Source organism: Schistocerca gregaria, chromosome 2, assembly GCF_023897955.1.
Source record: "Schistocerca gregaria isolate iqSchGreg1 chromosome 2, iqSchGreg1.2, whole genome shotgun sequence".
NCBI lineage: Eukaryota > Metazoa > Arthropoda > Insecta > Orthoptera > Acrididae > Schistocerca > Schistocerca gregaria.
Genome location: NC_064921.1, coordinates 960,640,304 through 960,664,022, shown reverse-complemented (window position 1 = coordinate 960,664,022; position 23,719 = coordinate 960,640,304). Strand labels below are relative to the sequence as shown.

Sequence of the window (23,719 nt, the reverse complement as noted above, 5' to 3'; positions counted from 1 at the left end):
ATGATGAAACGCTGTTCATTGGGAACAAACATGTTTTCGTAGATGCGTGTGACACTGATAGGTCTCGCTGCGCACGCGCTCATCCTGTGGCCGAGGGAGGTTAACGTTTCCGGGTCTCGTCGACATCAAGGTCAGTAGTGACTGCGCTGTGGCTCGGTTAGGCGAGGACGGAGCGAAAAACCGCAGCGATTTTAGTGGCGGAACCATTCTGGAATTTGTTTCAAGTGATTTAAGCATGCCACAAAGTTTCAGTTATGATTGTTGAACGAGAATTGAAATCCTGTTTCTCCGGGATACAAAATCATAGTGTTTACCCTTGTGTTAACTGTCAGGGTGAACAAAAAATGGTTCAAATGGCTCTGAGCACTATGGGACTCAACTGCTGTGGTCATTAGTCCCCTAGAATTTAGAACTACTTAAACCTAACTAACCTAAGGACATCACACACATCCATGCCCGAGGCAGGATTCGAACCTGCGACCATAGCAGTTGCACGGTTCCGGACTGCGCGCCTTCAACCGCGAGACCACCGCGGCCGGCCAGGGTGAACAGAAAGTAGCAATTGTAGAGCAGTCAGCTATTTGGCATTGAAGACATGGGTATAGATTTCGCAAGAAACTACACTCCTGGAAATTGAAATAAGAACACCGTGAATTCATTGTCCCAGGAAGGGGAAACTTTATTGACACATTCCTGGGGTCAGATGCATCACATGGTCACACTGACAGAACCACAGGCACATAGACACAGGCAACAGAGCATGCACAATGTCGGCACTAGTACAGTGTATATCCACCTTTCGCAGCAATGCAGGCTGCTATTCTCCCATGGAGACGATCGTAGAGATGCTGGATGTAGTTCTGTGGAACGGCTTGCCATGCCATTTCCACCTGGCGCCTCAGTTGGACCAGCGTTCGTGCTGGACGTGCAGACCGCGTGAGACGACGCTTCATCCAGTCCCAAACATGCTCAATGGGGGACAGATCCGGAGATCTTGCTGGCCAGGGTAGTTGACTTACACCTTCTAGAGCACGTTGGGTGGCACGGGATACATGCGGACGTGCATTGTCCTGTTGGAACAGCAAGTTCCCTTGCCGGTCTAGGAATGGTAGAACGATGGGTTCGATGACGGTTTGGATGTACCGTGCACTATTCAGTGTCCCCTCGACGATCACCAGAGGTGTACGGCCAGTGTAGGAGATCGCTCCCCACACCATGATGCCGGGTGTTGGCCCGGTGTGCCTCGGTCGTATGCAGTCCTGATTCTGGCGCTCACCTGCACGTCGCCAAACACGCATACGACCATCATTGGCACCAAGGCAGAAGCGACTCTCATCGCTGAAGACGACACGTCTCCATTCGTCCCTCCATTCACGCCTGTCGCGACACCACTGGAGGCGGGCTGCACGATGTTGGGGCGTGAGCGGAAGACGGCCTAACGTTGTGCGGGACCGTAGTCCAGCTTCATGGAGACAGTTGCGAATGGTCCTCGCCGATACCCCAGGAGCAACAGTGTCCCTAATTTGCTGGGAAGTGGCGGTGCGGTCCCCTACGGCACTACGTAGGATCCTACGGTCTTGGCGTGCATCCGTGCGTCGCTGCGGTCCGGTCCCAGGTCGACGGGCACGTGCACCTTCCGCCGACCACTGGCGACAACATCGATGTACTGTGGAGACCTCACGCCCCACGTGTTGAGCAATTCGGCGGTACGTCCACCCGTCCTCCCGCATGCCCACTATACGCCCTCGCTCGAAGTCCGTCAACTGCACAAACGGTTCACGTCCACGCTGTCGCGGCATGCTACCAGTGTTAAAGACTGCGATGGAGCTCCGTATGCCACGGCAAACTGGCTGACAATGACGGCGGCGGTGCACAAATGCTGCGCAGCTAGCGCCATTCGACGGCCAACACCGCGGTTCCTGGTGTGTCCGCTGTGCCGTGCGTGTGATCATTGCTTGTACATCCCTCTCGCAGTGTCCGGAGCAAGTATGGTGGGTCTGACACACCGGTGTGAATGTGTTCTTTTTTCCATTTCCAGGAGTGTAGATGCTATTATATGATTATGGTATTTTTTGCATGTTTTAATTTTTCTTTTGAAGATCTTACTGACGCAAGGACCATACTGTGCAGCTGGAGGTGGAGCAGTGTTACAAGGCACAACAACTGAAGTCTCAAGCAACGCCATTCAATATTTGTTGCAAGCGAGCAATTTTTTATTATTTCAGTTCAAAGCAGAGTATAAATTACGCAAAGAAATACCGTAACATGCTTTATATTAGGCTTTCTTAGAATGTGTTACCTTATGTATCCTTTGTTATTGGCAATATTTTGCCTAGTTGGAAGCAAGACCGATAGGGATAGAAAAGAAGCAGAACATAATGACAAAGCTGTCTCTTTTAAGATTTCATATTCAAAATCCACCTGAGAGGTTCAGTCCCCACATTTCGAACGACTTATGTACACTGCCGACTGGAATACACTTTTTGAAATACTAATGGTTGTAGGTATAAGACACAGTGACTAAAAGATCATGTGCAACTTGTACACCAAATGGTTCAAATGGCTCTGAGCACTATGGGACTTAACATCTATGGTCATCAATCCCCCAGAACTTAGAACTACTTAAACCTAACTAACCTAAGGACATCACACAACTTGTACACAAACCGGAATGGTTTTACGAGTCGAAGGATGTGAAAGGGTAGCAGAATTTAACGAGGGACTGAGAGAAGGGTGTAGCTCGTTCCAGATATTACACAGTCTGTATGATAAGAAAGCGCAAAAGAAACCAAGGAGGAATCTGGAACGATTATTAAAGATAGGGGCGAAGAGTTGAAATCTTCGAGTTTTAATACTTTTTCTGGCCTGTAGTCGCATTTGTGCTTATGACGATTACCGATTTCGTTCGGTTTTAGAATATACAATCCTAGACAAGAAAAAAAAAAAAGAAAAGAGATGACGCAGCACGAAGGAATTATCCAAATGGGACGGTAGTCGGTAGATGTGCAGACAAGCAAATTATAACAATCTCAGGAGAATTGACTGATTTATTCAAGAGAAAGAGATTCACAAATGGACAAGTCAATAACGGTTGCTCAATCTCAGGCCTACATACAAGCAATTATTTAGCTTAGCATTGATTGTCAGAGTTGTTCTGTGTCCTCCTGAGGTATTTAGAGCCAAATTCAGTCCGACTGGCGCGTTAGTCCATCAAAATCTTGAGATGTTTGCAGGGTCCTGCCCATAAAGCTCGCAACATTTTCAGCTGGGGAGAGGTCTGGCGATATTGCTGGCCAAGGTAGGGTTTGGTAAGCGCGACGACAAGCAGGAGAAACCCTCGTCGTGTGCTGGCAGACATTATCTTGCTGGAATGTAAGCCCAGGATGGCTTGCCATGAAGGGCAACAGAACAGACACCAGTCCATTAGTCCTGGTTGTCGGATCACATGAGTGGCGCCTCTCCAGACACGTCTTTGCTGGTCACTGGGCCTGGAATCTCACTGACTGGAGTGTAATTGTGTACAGTGATAAGTCCGGCGTCCAACTGAGTCCCGATGAATAGCCAAGCCGTGACTGGAGACGCCCCAGGCAGTGGTGGGATACCAACCTGACTGTATCCCGCCATACGGGCCGGCAGCAGTGGCCGTGCGGTTCTAGGCGCTTCAGTACGGAACCGCGGGACTGCTACAGTCGCAGGTTCGAATCCTGCCTCGGGCATGGATGTGTGTGATGTCCTTAGGTTAGTTAGGTTTAAGTAGTTCTACATTCTAGGGGACTGATGACCTCAGATGTTAAGTCCCATAGTGCTCAAAGCCATTTTTGACCTTTTGTCGTCATAACTGGCACCATTACAGTGGAGCCCTATATCGACGATACTCTACACTCCGTTTTGTCTTCTTTCATGGCAAGCCATCCCGGTCTTACATTGCAGCAAGGTAATGCCCACTCGCACATGATAGAGGTTCTACTGCTTGTCTTCGCGCTTTGCAAAACCCACCTTGGCCAGCAAGCTCCCCGGATCTCTCCCCAGTTGAGAACATTTGGAGCATTGTGGGTAGGGCCCTCCAACCAGCTCCGTATTTTGACGATATAGCGCACCAATTGGACAAAATTTGGCACGATAGCCCCCAAGAGGATATACACCAAATCTGTCAATCAATTCCAAAACGAATAACTTTTTAAATGAGGCCATAGGTGGACCAGCGCGTTATTCACTTGCTTAATTTGTGAAGCTCTTTCTCGGGAATTAATTATCTATTTTATTTCGAAATTGTAATCATGTGTTTGTCTGTACATTTAAATGTCACATCTACCGATTTACGTCCAGTTCAGATGATTCCTTCGTGGTGTGTGTGTGTGTGCGTGTGTGTGTGTATTCGGATACGTTGTAGTTGCATAGCAACCCGTCAGATATATGTGCTGCACCTGTATATGCCACTATTTTCCTTTGTTGCTTGCTCAAAATACAGACTGTTAACTTCTCCTTCCCTTTCATGTCCTTCGATTCACTGCAATGTGCTACATACAGGGTGTTTCAAAAGTGACCGGTATATTTGAAACGGCAATAAAAACTAAACGAGCAGTGATAGAAATACACTGTTTGTTGCAATATGCTTGGGACAACAGTACATTTTCAGGCGGACATACTTTCGAAATTACAATAGTTACAATTTTCAACAACAGATGGCGCTGCAAGTGATGTGAAAGATGTAGAAGATAACGCAGTCAGTGGGTGCGCCATTCTGTACGTCGTCTTTCTGCTGTAAGCGTGTGCTGTTCAGAACGTGCAAGTGTGCTGTGGACAACATGGTTTATTCCTTAGAACAGAGGATTTTTCTGGTGTTGGAATTCCACCGCCTAGAACACAGTGTTGTTGCAACAAGACGAAGTTCTCAACGGAGGTTTAATGTAACCAAAGGACCGAAAAGCGATACAATAAAGGATCTGTTTGAAAAATTTCAACGGACTGGGAACGTGATGGATGAACGTGCTGGAAAGGTAGGGCGACCGCGTACGGCAACCACAGAGGGCAACGCGCAGCTAGTGCAGCAGGTGATCCAACAGCGGCCTCGGGTTTCCGTTCGCCGTGTTGCAGCTGCGGTCCAAATGACGCCAACGTCCACGTATCGTCTCATGCACCAGAGTTTACACCTCTATCCATACAAAATTCAAACGTGGCAACCCCTCAGCGCCGCTACCATTGCTGCATGAGAGACATTCGCTAACGATATAGTGCACAGGATTGATGACGGCGATATGCATGTGGCAGCATTTGGTTTACTGACGAAGCTTATTTTTACCTGGACGGCTTCGTCAATAAACAGAACTGGCGCATATGGGGAACCGAAAAGCCCCATGTTGCAGTCCCATCGTCCCTGCGTCCTCAAAAAGTACTGGTCTGTGCCGCCATTTCTTCCAAAGGGATCAGTGGCCCATTTTTCAGATCCGAAACGATTACTGCATCACGCTATCTGGACATTCTTCGTGAATTTGTGGCGGTACAAACTGCCTTAGACGACACTGCGAACACCTCGTGGTTTATGAAAGATGGTGCCCGGCCACATCGCAAGGCCGACGTCTTTAATTTCCTGAATGAATATTTCGATGATCGTGTGATTGCTTTGGGCTATCCGAAACATACAGGTGGCGGCGTGGATTGGCCTCCCTATTCGCCAGACATGAACCCCTGTGACTTCTTTCTGTGGGGACACTTGAAAGACCAGGTGTACCGCCAGAATCCAGAAACAATTGAACAGCTGAAGCAGTACATCTCATCTGCATGTGAAGCCATTCCGCCAGACACGTTGTCATTGGTTTCGGGTAATTTCCACGCACGGTGGATATGTGGAAAATATCGTACTATAGAGTTTCCCAGACCGCAGCGCCATCTGTTGTTGACAATTGTAACTACTGTAATTTCGAAAGTTTGTCTGCCTGAAAGTGTACTGTTGTCCCAAGCATATTGCAACAAACGGTGTATTTCTATCGCTGCTCGTTTAGTTTGTATTGCCGTTTCAAATATACCGGTCATTTTTGAAACACCCTGTATATACAGGGTGGTCCATTGATAGTAACCGGGCCAAATATCTCACGAAATAAGCGTCAAACGAAAAACCTACAAAGAATGAAACTCGTCCAGCTTGAAGGGGGAAACCAGATGGCGCTATTGTTGGTCCGCTAGATGGCGCTGCCATAGGCCAAACGGACATCAACTGTTTTTTTTAAACAGGAACCCCCATTTTTTATTACATATTCGTGTAGTGCGTAAAGAAATATGAATGTTTTAGTTGGACCACTTTTTGCGGTTTGTGATCAAAATGCCCAGCGGTCGTGTGCTATGTATGCTGCTAGGTATCCTGGACGACATCGTCCAAGTGTCCGGACCGTTCGCCAGATAGTTACGTTAGTTAAGGAAACAGGAAGTATTCAGCCACATGTGAAACGTCAACCACGACCTGCAACAAATGATGATGCCCAAGTAGGTGTTTTAGCTGCTGTCGCGGCTAATCCGCACATCAGTAGCAGACAAACTGCGCGAGAATCGGGAATCTCAAAAACATCGGTGTTGAGGATGCTACATCAACATCGATTGCACCCGTACCATATTTCTATGCACCAGGAATTGGATGGCGATGACTTTGAACGTAGTGTACAGTTCTGCCACTGGGCAAAAGAGAAAGTACGGGACGATGACAGTTTTTTTTGCACGCGTTCTATTTAGCGACGAAGCGTCATTCACCAACAGCGGTAACGTAAACCGGCATAATATGCACTATTGGGCAACGGAAAATCCACGATGGCTGCGACAAGTGGAACATTAGCGACCTTGGCGGGTTAATGTATGGTGTGGCATTATGGGAGGAAGGATAATTGGCCCTCATTTTATCGATGGCAATCTAAATGGTGCAATGTATGATGATTTCCTACGTAATGTTCTACCGATGTTTCTACAAGATGTTTCACTACATCCAACATGATGGATGTCCGGCACATAGCTCGCGTGTGGCTGAAGCGGTATTTCATGACACGTGGATTGGTCATCGAAGCGCCATACCATGGCCCGCATGTTCACCGGATCTGACGTCCCCGGATTTCTTTCTGTGGGGAAAGTTGAAGGATATTTGCTATCGTGATCCACCGACAACGACTGACAACATGCGTCAGCGCATTGTCAATGTACTTGCGAACATTACGGGAGAGAATTGTTGTTACACGTGTTGCTAAATGCATTGAGGTTGACGGACTTCATTTTGAGCATTTACTGCATTAATGTGGTATTTACAGGTGATCACGCTGTAACAGTATGCGGTCTCAGAAATGATGAGTTCATAAAGGTACATGTATCACATTGGAACAACCGAAATAAAATGTTCAAACGTACCTATGTTCTGTATTTTAATTTAAAAAACCTACCTGTTACCAACTGTTCGTCTAAAATTGTGAGCCATCTGTTTGTGACTATTACTGCGCCATCTGTCATAAAGCGCAAAACGTGGTCCAACTAAAACATTCATATTTCTTTACGCACTACACGAATATGTAGTAAAACATGGGGTTCCTATTAAAAAAAAAAAAAAAAACGCAGCTGATATCCGTTCGATCTATGGCAGCGCCATCTAGCGGGCCAACCATAGCGCCATCTGATTTCCCCCTTCAAGCTAGACAAGTTTCGTTCTTTGTAGTGTTCCGTTTGACGCTAATTTCGCGAGATATTTGGCCCGGTCACGATCTGTGGACCACCCTGTATATGTGGCTTGTATTTTCACTTGACATCATGTCAAGGTTTCATAAAAACTTTGAGTGCACCGATGACTTTCTAATTCTGTCAGAGACGTCGAAGAATCTAGATCAGTGGAACGGAATATATGACTTGAAGAAGGGTTGTAAGATAACTCTTAACAACAGTTTCAGCCATGGGGAAGCGGTAGCGTCTTTGATTAGTAATCTAAACATACTCAGTCGCGGGTTCGTACTCCTCCTTCGTTTAGACCTTGAATGATAGTCATCAGAAGTGGTTATCTAAGACTTCCGGCATAAGAAGTCACTCCGCATTCAGCAAACCGGCCTTGTCATACAGGACCTGTGGAGCGAATAGAAACGAAGGGCCCTGTCTTTTCCTTGGGGTGGGAAACTGCCCCTAAGAGCGTAAGAATCAGCAATGATAAACGACATGACTATGCAGAAGGCAATGGAAATCACTACATGAAAGACACATAGCGTGTATCCACAGGACATGTGGCCCGTAATTGAAAAGATGTCATGATGATCTCTTCACTGGCAAAAGATACCGGAATAGCCCCCATTCGGATCTTCGGTATGAAACTGCCATGTGGGAGGTAATCATGAGAAAAAGACTGAATAATCAACGAAAGGATACCGTCTAACACGTGTGGGACTGGTTCTCACCTATATTCCTCCCACAGTTGCACAAGGACGCTCTGTGAGTGTTTTGGGAATTTGGTGTTGAACTACGGCCTGCAAAGTAGAAAGATACCATCGCACATATGCAGTGTTCCACTCCCTTAACGGAAACGTTATGGCTAACAGACACTGGTGTAAGGGTTCAGGCGCAACTATATGTTAGCAAAAAAAAAAAAAAAAAAAAAAAAAAAAAAGTATTTCGTTATTAAAATTTATTTTTATGCTGAGTATGGCTTCATGGCATAGCAATGTTATCAAAATTACGTACAGGAGGGTGAAATATAGATACTGGGTTTTCACAACTGTGAAGCGAGTTTCCTATCTATTATCAGGTTCTTTAATGGTAAGATGGTTGATGACCGTGTCAAGGGGTCGTAAAAATACAAAAAAATTAAATACAGTTGTGGCCAGAGATATCAGTTGCGCTACAATACACAATGAAGACACTCAAAATTGAATGGGGTTTGGTAAAGAACAATCAAAAAGAAGTACACAGTTAAAACAATTCATAACTCTACAGTGGCTGATCAATCCCTTTCGTTAGATCGGACAACTCGCGTTTCTGCTTCAATTAGGCCCGGCAATCGTGAATTTGTTTAACTACATCCATTTGCGCCTCTGTTACGGAGGAAGGAAGAATTCTGGTTCTGGCGCCGATCGGGGCGCACTCTTGTTGCCGCCAATTGCGAAGACCTTTATCAAGTGGCGATCGGCGGGGTCTCGCGCACGTTTACCCGGTTTTTTGCATTTTGCATTAGCTGTACCTACTTCCTGAGCAGCTCATAATTTGTAGGATTTGCAATGCAACTTGTGTTGAAGGATTAATTATATTGTTTCGTGGCTCTTGGACTCGTTTACTTTGCTCTTGCGAACTACAGTCACCAAAGCTTGTAGCGTTTCCAGAGAAATCTTTCACATAAATAAGGTACTTCCTTACAGTGTTAGCCTGACATTCTTGTTGAAACCAAGATTCTAGAGAGCTTCGTGTTTTAATCTCAATTAGGAATCGCCTTAGGAGACAATGGCGGCGCACCAGGCGTCAGTACTTCAAACGGCACATTAACGGGCTACAGGGCATCACACACGATAAAATACAGACACATAGAACACAACAGTGGAACCAAAAACTCGAAGGGCTGGACACCGCGCGACCTGGCTTGCGGCAGCTAGCCCGACACTTCACCAAGGAGAAAATGTACACCTCAATGCTTCCAGGGTCTGACGGACCTGCATACTCAGCGGAGGAGAAAGCAGAACTAATGGCCCGCACACTCGCAGCGTCATTCACACCGAACCTGGTACCATCAGATCCAGTGAGTGTTCACACTTGCTACTGACCAGGAGGTTTCACGCATTTTAGCCCAACCATCGCGCGACGACATTCGACACGATAGCACAGCCGAAGTCTCCTGGGCTATAATGCATTCCGCTGCTAGGAAAGCCCCTGGTCATGATGGCATTCAAAACCTTGTCCTCCAGGAGTTCACGGGGTAAAGCCACTGAATACCTAACACACATAACGAATGCCATACTAAAACACCAATACTTCTCCGCCTTTTGGAAGACGGCCAAGGTCCTGACGTTCAGGAGGCCGGGGAAAGACCACAGCCTCCCACAAAATTACCGACCCATCAGCCTTCTGAGCTCGCTCAGTAAGATTGTTGAGAAGGTGATTCTCAAACGCATCACTAGGCGCTGCATAACAAATGGCATCCTGAGACCCGAGCAATTCGGCTTCAGGAATCACCACTCAACAACACAACAACTCTTACGGGTCGTTGAACATGTAACACATGGCTTGAGCACAAACAAAGCAACAGGGGCGGTGTTCCTGGACATCGAAAAGGCTTTCGACCGTCTACGGCACAACGGCCTCATTCGCAAACTCAGCCACGCGGGATTTCCCGACGGGCTGGTGCGTCTAATACACTCATTCCTCACAGACAGGAGTTTCAGCACTGACGTGCAGGGAAAACAATCAACACGACACGGTATACACGCGGGAGTACCCCACGGAAGCATCCTAGGGCCCCTACTATTTAACCTCTACATAAACGATCTCCCAACCACACACAACACAATGATGGCAATCTACGCGGATGACACAGCTATCCTCTTGCAAGATTGGAAACCATCAAACATTAGGTCACTCTTACAGACTGCACTCAGAGTGGCTGTGCCTTGATTGGAGAAATGGCGTGTTAGAGTAAACGTCGCAAGTGCGAAGCCGTTCTGTTCACTAGAAGACCGACGCAACTGCGCAAACACCGCTACTGCAAACCAATAACTCTACATGCACGCCCAATACGTTTCCGTGAGAAAGTCAAATACCTCTGTGTCCAGCTGGACCGCAAATTACTCGGGTGGGGGTGGGGTGGGTGGGGGGGCACATATAACACATGACCAACCGAGCACGCGCGAGGCTCAAACAGCTCTTTCATATGCTCAACAGGCGTAGCACACTGACCAGAAGGGTGTCGAGGTCCATGTACATGACACTTATTGGACCCCTGATGACGTACGCAACTCCTGTCTGGGGATACGATGCGCCCACATGCCTGCGCCGTCTGGAGCTCATACAAAACAAAGTACTCAAAATCATAAGCAATTCTCCACGATACACATGCATCGCGGACCTTCACCCGGAATACCGACTTGAGACTCTCACGGAGGTAATCCACAAACTCACCCCAAGACTATATCAAAACTCCAGACATTCGCAAAACCTGTTTATTCTGAATCTGGGAAACTACGACCACAGCCATAGATGGAAACGTAAAAGACCAAAAGACATACTTGTAAGGACCTGACATCTATCGCCAAGCACACGCAAACACAACGGTACAAGTGAGCCCCTGTTAATCAGACGCCATTACTGGCTATCCAGCTGGAACACACTGCCGAATAACTGGCACCACACAGGGAAGCCGTACCGTACAATGCATGCAGGCAAGCTCCACACACAACCCCCCCCCCCCCCCCACACACACACAGTGAAATGATCTATGGCCGATCTCCCACTACTATATAACAATCTTGATTGTTCCAGGAATGCAGCAACTGGGACACATCGCCATCGCTTGCCACGGTAATGATGCATGATACCCACACTAACAAACCCAACCTTGCATGAACTATCGCAGCTAGTAAGCCAATACTGCTCCTACTACCCATCCCACTGTCGCAGAGGTTTTTTTTTTCCAAGGCACGAGCCTTGGCACTTTTTGCCCTCTGCTCTTCAAATTGCTACCCTCATTCACGTTTCGCACACTGTCTTATCATCTGATGGACCGTGTTAATGCATACTCTTACCCAGACGCACGGATAACATTACAGCCCAGCATCCTGTGATCCACATACTAGATAACTAACATGTTGACGGAGGTGACAGTAGAACTTTTGGTCTGATCATCACGTGGGTGCGGGCGTGGAGGGGCCCCATCTCTATTTTCTCAGTCTATTTTACGGGACTTTATTTTCACTCGGTTGGAAACTTATTCTCTGGTATTTTAATGAGGTATGTGTTGAGACATTAGAATAAATAAATAACTTATTAAACTGAGACTTCATTTGAATCTCAGAACCACAATATTGACCTACAACTTTTACTGCTTGGGTGACCCTCAAAAATAAATATATCCAGTTTATCTGCATTTCTAGTGTGTTTTCTTATTTTGACGGTGTTCCATTTGCAATACAGTGTGCAAACCTTCTGATCACTCAGCTTATACGCAGATATTGTCATCTGTTATTTAACTGATGTATAAGGAGAACTGCCCTCGCATGGTTAGCACAGTTTTGATGATGTAGTTAAAGACGGATAGCATACTACGTACAGCAGACAGAACCAAACGTCACGTACATTTCATTTCGACCCTGATCCAGGAGAGCGATATCGAGCACATTTCAATTATGATACATTCAGCTGGACAACTAGACGGATGAAAGTTAAAAACATTCGAAGCAAATACAGGACGATTCAGCTGTTCCTACCGACATCGTCTTATGCAACCCACAATGTTATACCTGGCCTTCAAAACCATGCGTGAGATTTTAAAATTGTCTCTCTCGCTACTCGCAAACTATCAATCCTACACAAAAAATTAACTGGAGCTTTTTGTAGGCAATTTAAAGTTGTTCAATTTTTTACTGGGGCACGTTTTCGCTGGACGCCAGGGTTTTCGAGTTATTGAAGAAAAATGTACAAAAATGATCTTCAAACGTGCCTTCACCCCTCACACTCATCCCTCATCTGTCAGTATTCTAGTATGTTGTTCGTGGAATTCCCTCCTGCCACTGTACAAAAATTTCCGAGTGCATGAACTATTCCTTTGGTCTTTATTGACTCGGCTTTGAAGCCACCAGCATAGTCGGCTACTTCGTTAACATTATTCATTTAAATCTAATAAAAGGAAAACGACTTTTTTAAACTTTAAAATAAAACTAATTACGTTGGCAATTTGATTCATGCTTAACCTTTACAGCCTCAATAGTCTGTTGGTGAGAAGCCCTGACGAATACAACGATGTAAATGTTTAATTTATGCTGTTAAAGTTCATAAAATTGTTAGGTAAAATTTACATAAACGTCAATTTTCAATTTGTGAGTGCTCTATTGAGCCGGTGGCGTAATAATTCTGGTCAACGAAGATGTAAATAGGTCTAATGTGCGGAATAATTCGTGCAGTCGCAAATTTTTATACAGTGGTAAGAAGGAGTGCCTTGAAAAGTATACTACACATTCTGACCAGCGGGGACTGAGTGTGGGTGTGGGGAAGCGTCTGAGACTCACGTTTTCCTTGAATAACTCTAAATCTAGGTGTCTAGCGAAAACGTATCCCTGTACATAAGTACAAGAAGCTTCTGTTCATTTTTTCTATAGGACTTATAGTTCGTGCACAGTGAGTGAGAGATTATGAAAATCACGCGCGTGGTGTTTGAAGGCCAGATATAACACAGCGGGCTGCATTAAACAACATCGGTAGGGGCAGCTGAATCGCCCAGAATATTAACGGCGCCAAGTGAGACACAAGGAACAGACCAAACATGAACCGAATGGATTGTCCGTGCCTGAACTCTTTCCCTTGTTATCGCTGAACGTCATTCACGTTCTTTGTAACAAAAATTATCGGCGTAGACTGGCATGTTGCGGCTTTCCGCCTGTACGGCCGGCAACCCATATGACGCACCAACGTCACGGGTTGCTTACATGCCACGCAACCGCTCTGCACCAGAAAGCAGTGCTGCAGCAGTTCCACTAGGCGTAAAATGCCGTATAGGGAAAGTACGGCCAACTTGTCAGAGACCGCCATTTTGGGGGTACTGCGCCGCTTGTGACACATTGACTTCTGCAGCATATTTAGGTATGTATGTTAAAGAAGTGCACTCAACCGGCTAATGCACTGTTAAAACTGATCAGTGGCTTCACACGGAACATCTCGGATATTTAAACATAAATTTTTTTACAAATTTAAGCTAAATAAGTCGAAAAGCATTTGTTGTGGAAAGCATGAAACAGTTTTTCCCTCCTATCCTTTATTAACAGCTAAAGCAGAGTTCGCAGTTCTTGTTGCAGCATCGAGTTTGAACACCTGTTTCCGTAATTTGCTTTAAATTGGTCCCATCCAATAGTCAGCAGGACAAATGAGAATAAATATTAGTTCGCAAGGGCAAGGAAAAAACCATCGCTAATTTAAAGCTCTATATCGACTTATATCTTGTCCCTGCTACTCGGTAATACGAAAATTCTCCCAATGTCCCTTTGGTTATGTGAAATCAAGCATTGGATTCAAATATACAGGGTGGTCCATTGATCGTGACCGGACCAAATATCTCACGAAATAAGTGTCAAATGAAAAAACTACGAAGAACGGAACTTGTCTGGCTTGAAGGGGGAAACCAGATGGCGCTATGGTTGGCCCCCTACATGGGTTCAATTTTTCAATTCATGTATTGACACGGGATTCGTACACTGCCCGAAAGATGGGTGAAAGTAATGGCCAGCGATCGAAACTACTTTGAATGGTACATGTGTAACCAATTTATTTCATTAAAGCCTCAAATGTTGGGGAAAAATAGGCGGAAGAAAATTTGTACACCTTGTACAAAAGAATACAATATTTTAAAAATAAGTTCGAATAAAACTAGGACTGCGATATAGCAGGCCTACGGCTCTGCTGATTTGCATCAGCCATATTCTCCTTCTTTTTGCATCTCTCCCATCATAAGGAATTCTTTACAGTTTTCCTCCCTTTTAGCCTCGAAACGAAGAGCCAGAAGCACAGCACTGACGCATTATTCTACTTAAAACTTCTACACAACACTAACTCGGCGACCCTAGCAGCGCCATCAGTGGTCGTGGACTGGGGAGGGGAGGGGGGGCTGGCCGATGTCACCTAAAGTAGTTCCTGTGATATCCTGCCTCATGACAGTATTTATGCCCGAGCACCGCCGTGCACAGTGAGTTCATGTCGAGTCAGAGGTACAGACTGACATCCGCTCCACTACGGCGTCGCTGGTACTTAAACTCTGGTAGAACACTGACCGTGTTCTGTTCCTCCAACGATCTGCATCACAGTGCACGTACTAAAATTAAACTCTTGTGGAGCTGGGTTTCCGTGTGCAGCAGTAGAACTTCGTAATTATTGGTTTGTGGAAAACTCGACCAAGGACGGGACTCTGAGATGTTGAACAAAGGTCTACAGCCTGTCAGTCATTTTAGAGCGGTAATTGTGATTGGTCCGTCGGAGCAGCAGAGAGACCAATTTTTTCCAATAGACTATATTTGTGGAAAATTAGTGACTTTAGTTCTTCCTAGGTCTAGTTCTAAGCAAAGAATGGAAAGCAGAAAGGTGGAAGGAGTATATAGACGGTCTATACAAGACCGATGTTCTTGAGGACAATATTATAGAAATGGAAGAGAATGTAGATGAAGATGAAACGGGAGATATGATACTGCGTGGAGAGTTTGACAGAGCACTGAAAGCCCTGAGTCAAAACAATGCCACGGGAGTGGACAACATTCCTTTGGAACTACTGACGGCCTTCGGAGAGCCAGTCCTGACAAAACTCTACCATCTGGTGATCAAGATGTATGAGACAGGCGAAATACCCTCAGACTTTAAGAAAACTATAATAATTTCAGTTCCAAAAAAAGCAGCTGTTGACAGATGTGAAAATTACTGAACTATCAGTTTAATAAGCTACAGCTGCAAAATACTGACACGAATTGTTTACAGACGAATGGAAAAACTAGTAGAAGCCGACCTTGGGGAAGATCAGTTTGGATTCCGTAGAAATATTGGAACAGGTGAGACAATACTGACCCTACGGCGTATCTTAGAAGCTAGATTAAGGAAAGGCAAACCTACGTTTCTAGCATTTGTAGACTTAGAGAAAGCTTTTGACAATGTTGACTGGAATACTCTCTTTCAAATTCTGAAGGTGGTAGGGGTAAAATACAGGGAGCGAAAGGCTATTTACAAATTGTACAGAAACCAGATGGCAGTTGTAAGAGTCGAGTGGTACGGAAGGGAATCAGTGGTTGGGTAGGGAGTGAGACAGGGTTGTAGCCTCTCCCCGATGTTATTCAATCTGTATATTGAGCTAGCAGTAAAGGAAACAAAAGAAACATTCGGAGTAGGAATTAAAATCCATGGAGAAGAAAGGAAAATTTTGAGGTTCGCCGATGCCATTGTAACTCTGTCACAAACAGCAAAGGACTTGGAAGAGCAACTGAACGGAATGAACAGTGTCTTGGAAGGAGGATATAAGATGAACAGCAATAAAATCAAAACGAGAATAATGGCATGTAGTCGAATTAAGTCGGGTGATGCTGAGGGAATTAAATTAGGAAATGAGACGCTTGATGAAGTAAATGAGTTTTGCTATTTGGGGAGCAAAATAAGTGATGATGGTCGAAGTAGAGAGGATATAAAATGTGGACTGGCAATGGCAAGGAAAGCATTTCTGAAGAAGAGAAAGTTGATTACTTCGAGTATAGATTTGTCAGGAAGTCGTTTCTGAAAGTATTTGCATGGAGTGTAGCCATGTATGGAAGTGAAACGTGGACGATAATAGTTTGGACAACAATAGAATAGAAGCTTTCGAAATGTGGTGCTACAGAAGAATGCTGAAGATTAGATGGGTAGATCACATAACTAATGAGGAGGTATTGAACAGAATTGGAGAGAAGAGAAATTTGTGGCTCAACTTGACTAGAAGAAGGGATCGGATGCTAGGCCTTGTTCTGAGGCATCAAGGGATCACCAATTAATACTGGAGGGCAGCGTGGAGGGTAAAAATCGTAGAGGGAGACCAAGAGATGAATACACTAAACAGATTCAGAAGGATTTAGGTTGCAGTAGGTACTGGGAGATGAAGAAGCTTGCAGAGTATAGAGTAGCATGGAGAGCTGCATCTCTGTCTCTGGACTGAAGACCACAACAAGAACACGTCGGATTCTACGAAAGTAACATGAGCACAGCAGATGCTTTTTACGGAGCGCCTCACCGTCGGCTGCGGCGCCGGCGCCGGCGCGGCCGTTGGCCTGGTGGAGGTGGCCGTCGGCGTTGACCAGGATGGACTTGCGGTGCTCCCGCGGCTCGGACGCGGTGCTGGCGCGCAGGGGCCGCCTGCCCTCGCCGCCTCCGCCGCCACCGGCGCTGCCCGCCACAGACGCCGGCTCCGACGCGATGCTCACCTTGCGGTGACGCGGCTCGCAGACAGCCAGGTTCGCCGACGGCTGGTTGCCACTCACCGCAGGCTCGCTGCCCGCCGCTCCTCCGTTTGTGTCTGCGGGTAAACAGTGAAGAAAAAGTACAAAACAATGCGACTGGCGATCGACGCCGCTCCCCAAATATTGTGAGAAGACGCCTTCCAAATGTGTATGTCGAACCATCGTATTCTTGTTGGGGTGATTACACCAATATACACTCCTGGAAATTGAAATAAGAACACCGTGAATTCATTGTCCCAGGAAGGGGAAACTTTATTGACACATTCCTGGGGTCAGATACATCACATGATCACACTGACAGAACCACAGGCACATAGACACAGGCAGCAGAGCATGCACAATGTCGGCACTAGTACAGTGTATATCCACCTTTCGCAGCAATGCAGGCTGCTATTCTCCCATGGAGACGATCGTAGAGATGCTGGATGTAGTCCTGTGGAACGGCTTGCCATGCCATTTCCACCTGGCGCCTCAGTTGGACCAACGTTCGTGCTGGACGTGCAGACCGCGTGAGACGACGCTTCATCCAGTCCCAAACATGCTCAATGGGGGACATATCCGGAGATCTTGCTGGCCAGGGTAGTTGACTTACACCTTCTAGAGCACGTTGGGTGGCACGGGATACATGCGGACGTGCATTGTCCTGTTGGATCAGCAAGTTCCCTTGCCGGTCTATGAACGGTAGAACGATGGGTTCGATGACGGTTTGGATGTACCGTGCACTATTCAGTGTCCCCTCGACGATCACCAGAGGTGTACGGCCAGTGTAGGAGATATGTACACTGGCAGAATACGTCACTGCAGTCGTCAACGCCTAAATAAGGCAACAAGTGTCTGTCGCAGTTGTTAGATCGGTCACTGCTGCTACAATGGCAGGCTATCAAGATTTAAGTGAGTTTGAACGTGGTGTTACAGTGAGCGCACGAGCGATGGGACGCAGCATCTCCGAGGTAGCGATGAAGTGCGTATTTTCCCGTACAACCACTTGAATGTACCGTGGATATAAGGAATCCGGTAAAACATCAAAGTCTGACAGCACTGCGGCCGGATAAAGATCCTGCAAGAACGGGGCCAGCGACGACTGAAGAGAATCGTTCATCATGACAAAAGTGAAACCCTTCCGCTAATTGCTGCAGATTTCAATGTTGGACCATCAACAAGTGTCAGCGTGCGAACCATTCAACGAAACATCATCGGTGCCAAAGGCCCACTGCTGTTACCTTGAAGACTGCACTACACACAGCATTATGCTACACCTGGGCCCGTCAACACCGACATTGGTCTGTTGATGTCTGGAAACATGTTGCGTGGTCGGACGCGTCTCGTTTCAAATTGTATTGTGCGGATGGACGTGTACGGGCATGGAGACAACCTGCATGTCAACAGGGACAGTCAATCTGATGGAGACTCTGTAATCGCATGGGGTGTGTGTAGTTGGAGTGATATTGGACCCTCGATTTGTATAGATACGACTCTGATAGGTGACACGTAGGTAAGCACCCTGTCTGTTCACCTGGATCCATTCACGTCCATAGTGCATTCCGACGGACTTGGGAAATTCCAGCAGGACAATGTGGCACCTCACACATCCAGAATTGCTACACAGTGGCTCCAGGGACACTCTTCTGAGTTTAAACCCCTTCCACTAGCCGCCAGATTCCCCAGACATGAACATTATTGAGCAGATCTGGGATGCCTTGCAATGTGCTGTTCAGGAGAGATCTCCACCACCTCGTACTTTTACGAATTTATGGACAGCCCTGCAGGATTCCTACAGCACTACTTCAGACATTAGTCGAGTCCATGCCACGTTGTGTTGCGGCACTTCTGAGCGCTCGCGCGGGCCCTACACGATATTAGGCAGGTGTACCAGTTTCTTTGGCTCTTTAGTTTAGGATAGTACTCTCTCCAAATTTTAACAGTAGGTCATAACGTGACGAAGAACGCCTCTCTTGCAGCGCCTGCCACTGGAGTTGGCTGACAATCTCCGTGACGCTTTCACTCTAACTAAATGAACCTGTAACGAAACGTGCTGTCTTCTTTGGCTCTTCTCTGTTTGCTCTATCAGTCCTATCTGGGTGGTGAATGATATTCAAGTATTGGTCGACGAGCATTTTGTAAGCTATTTCCTTTGTTGATTCTCCCAACCAAAGTCAATCTGGCATCCGCCTTACTCGTTATTACTTTTATGTGGTCGTTCCATTTCAAATCGCTCCGTCCTCACCCTCCTAGATATTGTATGGAAGTAACAGCTTCCAATGATTGTTCTGCAATTTTGTAATCAAACAGTAAAGGCTATTTCTGTCCATTTATTCGCAGCTTGTTACATTTGTTGATGTGGAGGGTCAGTTGCCACCCCATGTTCCAATCGTCGACCGTCTGCAGGTCTTCTGCATTTCGCTACAATTTTCTAGCGTCCGGTTTCTCTGTACACAACAGCATCATCGGCAAAAAGCCCGATTAACTTCGGACATTATCTCCTCCATCCTAACAGACCTCGGAAGGTCCAACTGTACCGGCCGTCGCGTCATCGTCAGCGGTAGGCGTCACTGGATATGGATATGGAGGAGCACGCGATCAGCACACCGTCCTACTGGCCGTTGTCAGTATTCGTAATCGGAGCCGCTACATCTCATTCAAGTAGCTACTCAATTAGCTTCGCAAGGGCTGAGTGTACGCTTCTTGCCAACAGCGCTCGGACAGTCAACCATCGAAATACTAGTCAAGCACGACAGAGCTTTACTTAGGTGATCTGAAGGATACCATTGTTACCACTACCGGCAAGGTCGTTGGCTACGTTATCTGCTAGTTCATTTATACACTGAAGCACCAAAGAAACTGGTATAGGCATGCATATTCAAATACTGAGATATGTAAACAGGCAGAATACGGCGCTGCGGTCGGCAACGCCTATATAAAACAACAAGCGTCTTGCGCAATTGTTAGATCGGTTACTGCTGCTACAATGGCAGCTTATCAAGATCTGAGTCAATTTGAACGTAGTGTTATAGGCAGCGCACGAGTGATGAGACACAGTATCTCCTAGATAGCGATAAAGTGTGGATTTTCCCGTACCACCATTTCACGATTGTGCTGTTAATATCAGGAATCCGGTGAAATTTCAAACCTCCGATATCGCTGCGGCCGGGAAAAGATGCTGCAAGAACGGGACCAACGAGAATTGTTCAACGTGAGAGAAGTGCAACTCTTCCGCAAATTGCTGCGTATTTCAATGTTGGGCCATCAAGAAGTGTCAGCGTGCGAACCATCAACGAAACATCATCGATATGAGTCTTCGGAGCCGATGGTCCACTCGTGTACCCTAGATGACTGCACGACCCAAAGATTTACGCCTCGCCTGGGCCTGTCAACACCGACATTGGACTGTTGATGACTGGAAACATGTTGCTGGTCGGACGAGTCTCGTCTCAAATTGTATCGAGCGGGTGGACGTGTACGGGTATGGAGACAACCCCATGAACCCATGGACCCTGCATGTCAACAGGGGACTGTTCAAATTGGTGGAGGCTCTGTAATGGAGTGAGGCATTTGCAGTTGGAGTGACATGGGACACCTGATACGTGTAGATACGACTCTGACAGGTGTGATCGCCTGCATCCATTAATGTCCATTGTGCATTTCGACGGACTTGGGCAACTGCAGCAGGCCAGTGCGACACCACACTCGTCCAGAATTGCTACGGAGTGCCTCCAGAAACACTCTTCTGTGTTTAAACACTTCTCCTGGCCAGCAAACATCCCAGACATTATTGAGCATATCTGGGATGGCTTGCAACGTGCTGTTCAGGAGAGATCTCCATCCTCTCGTACTCTTACAGATTACGACAGCCCCGCAGGATTCATGGTGTCAAATACCTCCAGCACTACTCCATACATTAGTCAAGTCCATGCCACGTTCGTGTTGCGGCACTTCTACGTGTTCGTGAGTACCCTACACGTAATTAGGCAGGTGTGCCAGTTTCTTTGGCTCTTCAATGTATACAGTATGAAAGGTAATAATCGTGTAACGCTACCCTGGGGCACGCCCGAATTCACTTTTACGTCCGAAGACTTCTCTCTTTTCCAAATGACATGCTGCGTTCTTTTTGCTAGGAATCCTTCAGTCCAGTTTCACTGTTACTGATATTCCATAATTTCGCATTTTGTTCACTAGGCGGCCGTACAGAACAGTACGAATGACTTTCGGAACACAATATCTACCTGGGCGCCTGTATCCACTACTTTCTGTGTGTAGTGGGCGAACAGAGTGAGTTGGGTTTTACACGATATTTATTTTCGGAACCTGTCTTGGTCCCTGCAGAGGAAGTTTTCGGTCTTCCAGACTGTCATAATACCCAAGCGTGTAACATCTTCCAAAATTTTACAACAGACCAAATACAGAGGTATTGGATACAGTTTTGAACGTCTGTTTGCGACCCTTCTTGAAAACGGAAATTACTTGTACTTTTGCCAATCATTGGGAACGCTTCTCTCTTCGAGAGACCTAGGGTACACTACTGCTGTATGACGGACAAGTTCTTTCGCTTTGTGTAGAATCGAACTGGTATCCCATCAGGTCCAGCGACCTTTCCTCTGTTGAGCAATGTCAGCTCCTTTCCTATCCCTCGGTCGCTTACTTCGATATCGGCTATTTTGTAGTGTATATCATACATTACTTGCATGACAGTTGTGACGTATCACATAACTGGTTAAAATAAGGCACTTTCAACCTATTGAAGATTTTATTCTGTCGAGGTTGAAAATGTGTTCTGAGGCTTCCACAGGGGAATTGAAAGCCACTATTCGGAGGTGGTGGTGTGAGGCCCCCGTGTTTTTCATATTTTTAACAGTACCCCTACGTCATGACAAACATAACAAGAAGTTAAAGATGCTAAGAACATAAAAAACAAACTAGCACAGTCAGAGAGAGCATTTCTGGCTGAAAGAAGTCTATTGGTATCAGACATCGGACCTGCTTCTGCCGGGCGTAGTTCAGCATCTAAAGATCTAAATAGGGGGTGATTCAAAAAGAATACCACAACTTTAGGAATTTAAAACTCTGCAACGACAAAAGGCAGAGCTAAGCACTATCTGTCGGCGAATTAAGGGAGCTATAAAGTTTCATTTAGTTGTACATTTGTTCGCTTGAGGCGCTGTTGACTAGGCGTCAGCGTCAGTTGATGCTAAGATGGCGACCACTCCACAGAAAGCTTTTTGTGTTATTGGGTACGGCAGAAGTGAATCGACGACAGTTGTTCAGCGTGCATTTCGAACGAAGTATGGTGTTAAACCTCCTGATAGGTGGTGTATTAAACGTTGGTATAAACAGTTTACCGAGTATGGGTGTTTGTGCAAAGGGAAAAGTTGAGAACGGCCGAGAACGAGTGATGAAAATGTAGCACGCATCCAGCAAGCATTTGTTCGCAACCCAGGAAAATCGACTCGCAGAGCTAGCAGAGAGCTGCAAATTCCACAATCAGCTGTATGGAGAGTCCTACGAAAAAGGTTAGTTATGAAACCTTATCGTCTGAACGTCAACTACCAGAGGCGATGGATCGGCCGCCAGGCAGCCCGTGACAGAGCACTTCATCACTGGCCTCCAAGAAGCCCTGATCTTACCCCCTGCGATTTTTTCTTATGGGGGTATGTTAAGGATATGGTGTTTCGGCCACCTCTCCCAGCCACCATTGATGATTTGAAACGAGAAATAACAGCAGCTATCCAAACTTTTACGCCTGATATGCTACAGAGAGTGTGGAACGAGTTGGAGTATCGGGTTGATATTGCTCGAGTGTCTGGAGGGGGCCATATTGAACATCTCTGAACTTGTTTTTGAGTGAAAACAAACCTTTTTAAATACTCTTTGTAATGATGTATAACAGAAGGTTATATTGTGTTTCTTTCATTAAATACACATTTTTATAGTTGCGGTATTCTTTTTGAATCACCCTGTATAATGATTTTATGGAAGTTCTTATATATCCTTTTTCCAGGCTAATAATATAATCTTTAAATACTGATAATTTGCACATTCACAGTACACTGAGGTCACAGAAGTCGTGGGATACCTCCTAATAACGTGTCAGATCTTCTTTTGTCCGGCGTCGTGTAGGAACTCGACGTGGCACTGAGTTAACAAGTCGTTGGAAGTCCCCTACAGAAATATCGAACCATGCTGCCTCTATAGACATCCATAGTTGCGAAAGTGTTACCGGTGCAGTATGTTTTGCACGAACTGATCCCTCGATTATGTTCCAAAAATGTTCGTTGGGATTCACGTCGGGTGATCTGGCTGGTCAAATCATTCACTCAAAGTGTCTACGATATTCTTCAAATCAACAGCGAACAGCTGAGCCCAGTGACATGGCGCATCGTCATTCATAAAAATTCCATCGTTGTTTGGGTACATGAAGTCCATGAATGCTTTCAGATGATCTAGTAACCGTTTCCGGTAAATGATCGATTCAGTTGGACCAGAGGACCCAGTTCATGCCGTGTAAACACATCCCACACCATTATGGAGCCACCACCAGCTTACGCAATGTTGACAGCTTGGTTCCATGG

General features: G+C 46.1%; 1 protein-coding gene across 1 annotated transcript in view; it reads right to left on the bottom strand.

The window, feature by feature from the left end:
• LOC126336070 (sodium/hydrogen exchanger 9B2-like) overlaps positions 1–23,719 on the bottom strand; it is a 195,417-nt gene that overhangs the window by 134,833 nt on the left and 36,865 nt on the right. Inside the window, exon 2 of the mRNA XM_049999551.1 lies at positions 16,931–17,212. Within this exon, the coding sequence (XP_049855508.1) occupies positions 16,931–17,212 (282 nt within the window). The remainder of the gene's footprint in view (positions 1–16,930; positions 17,213–23,719) is intronic.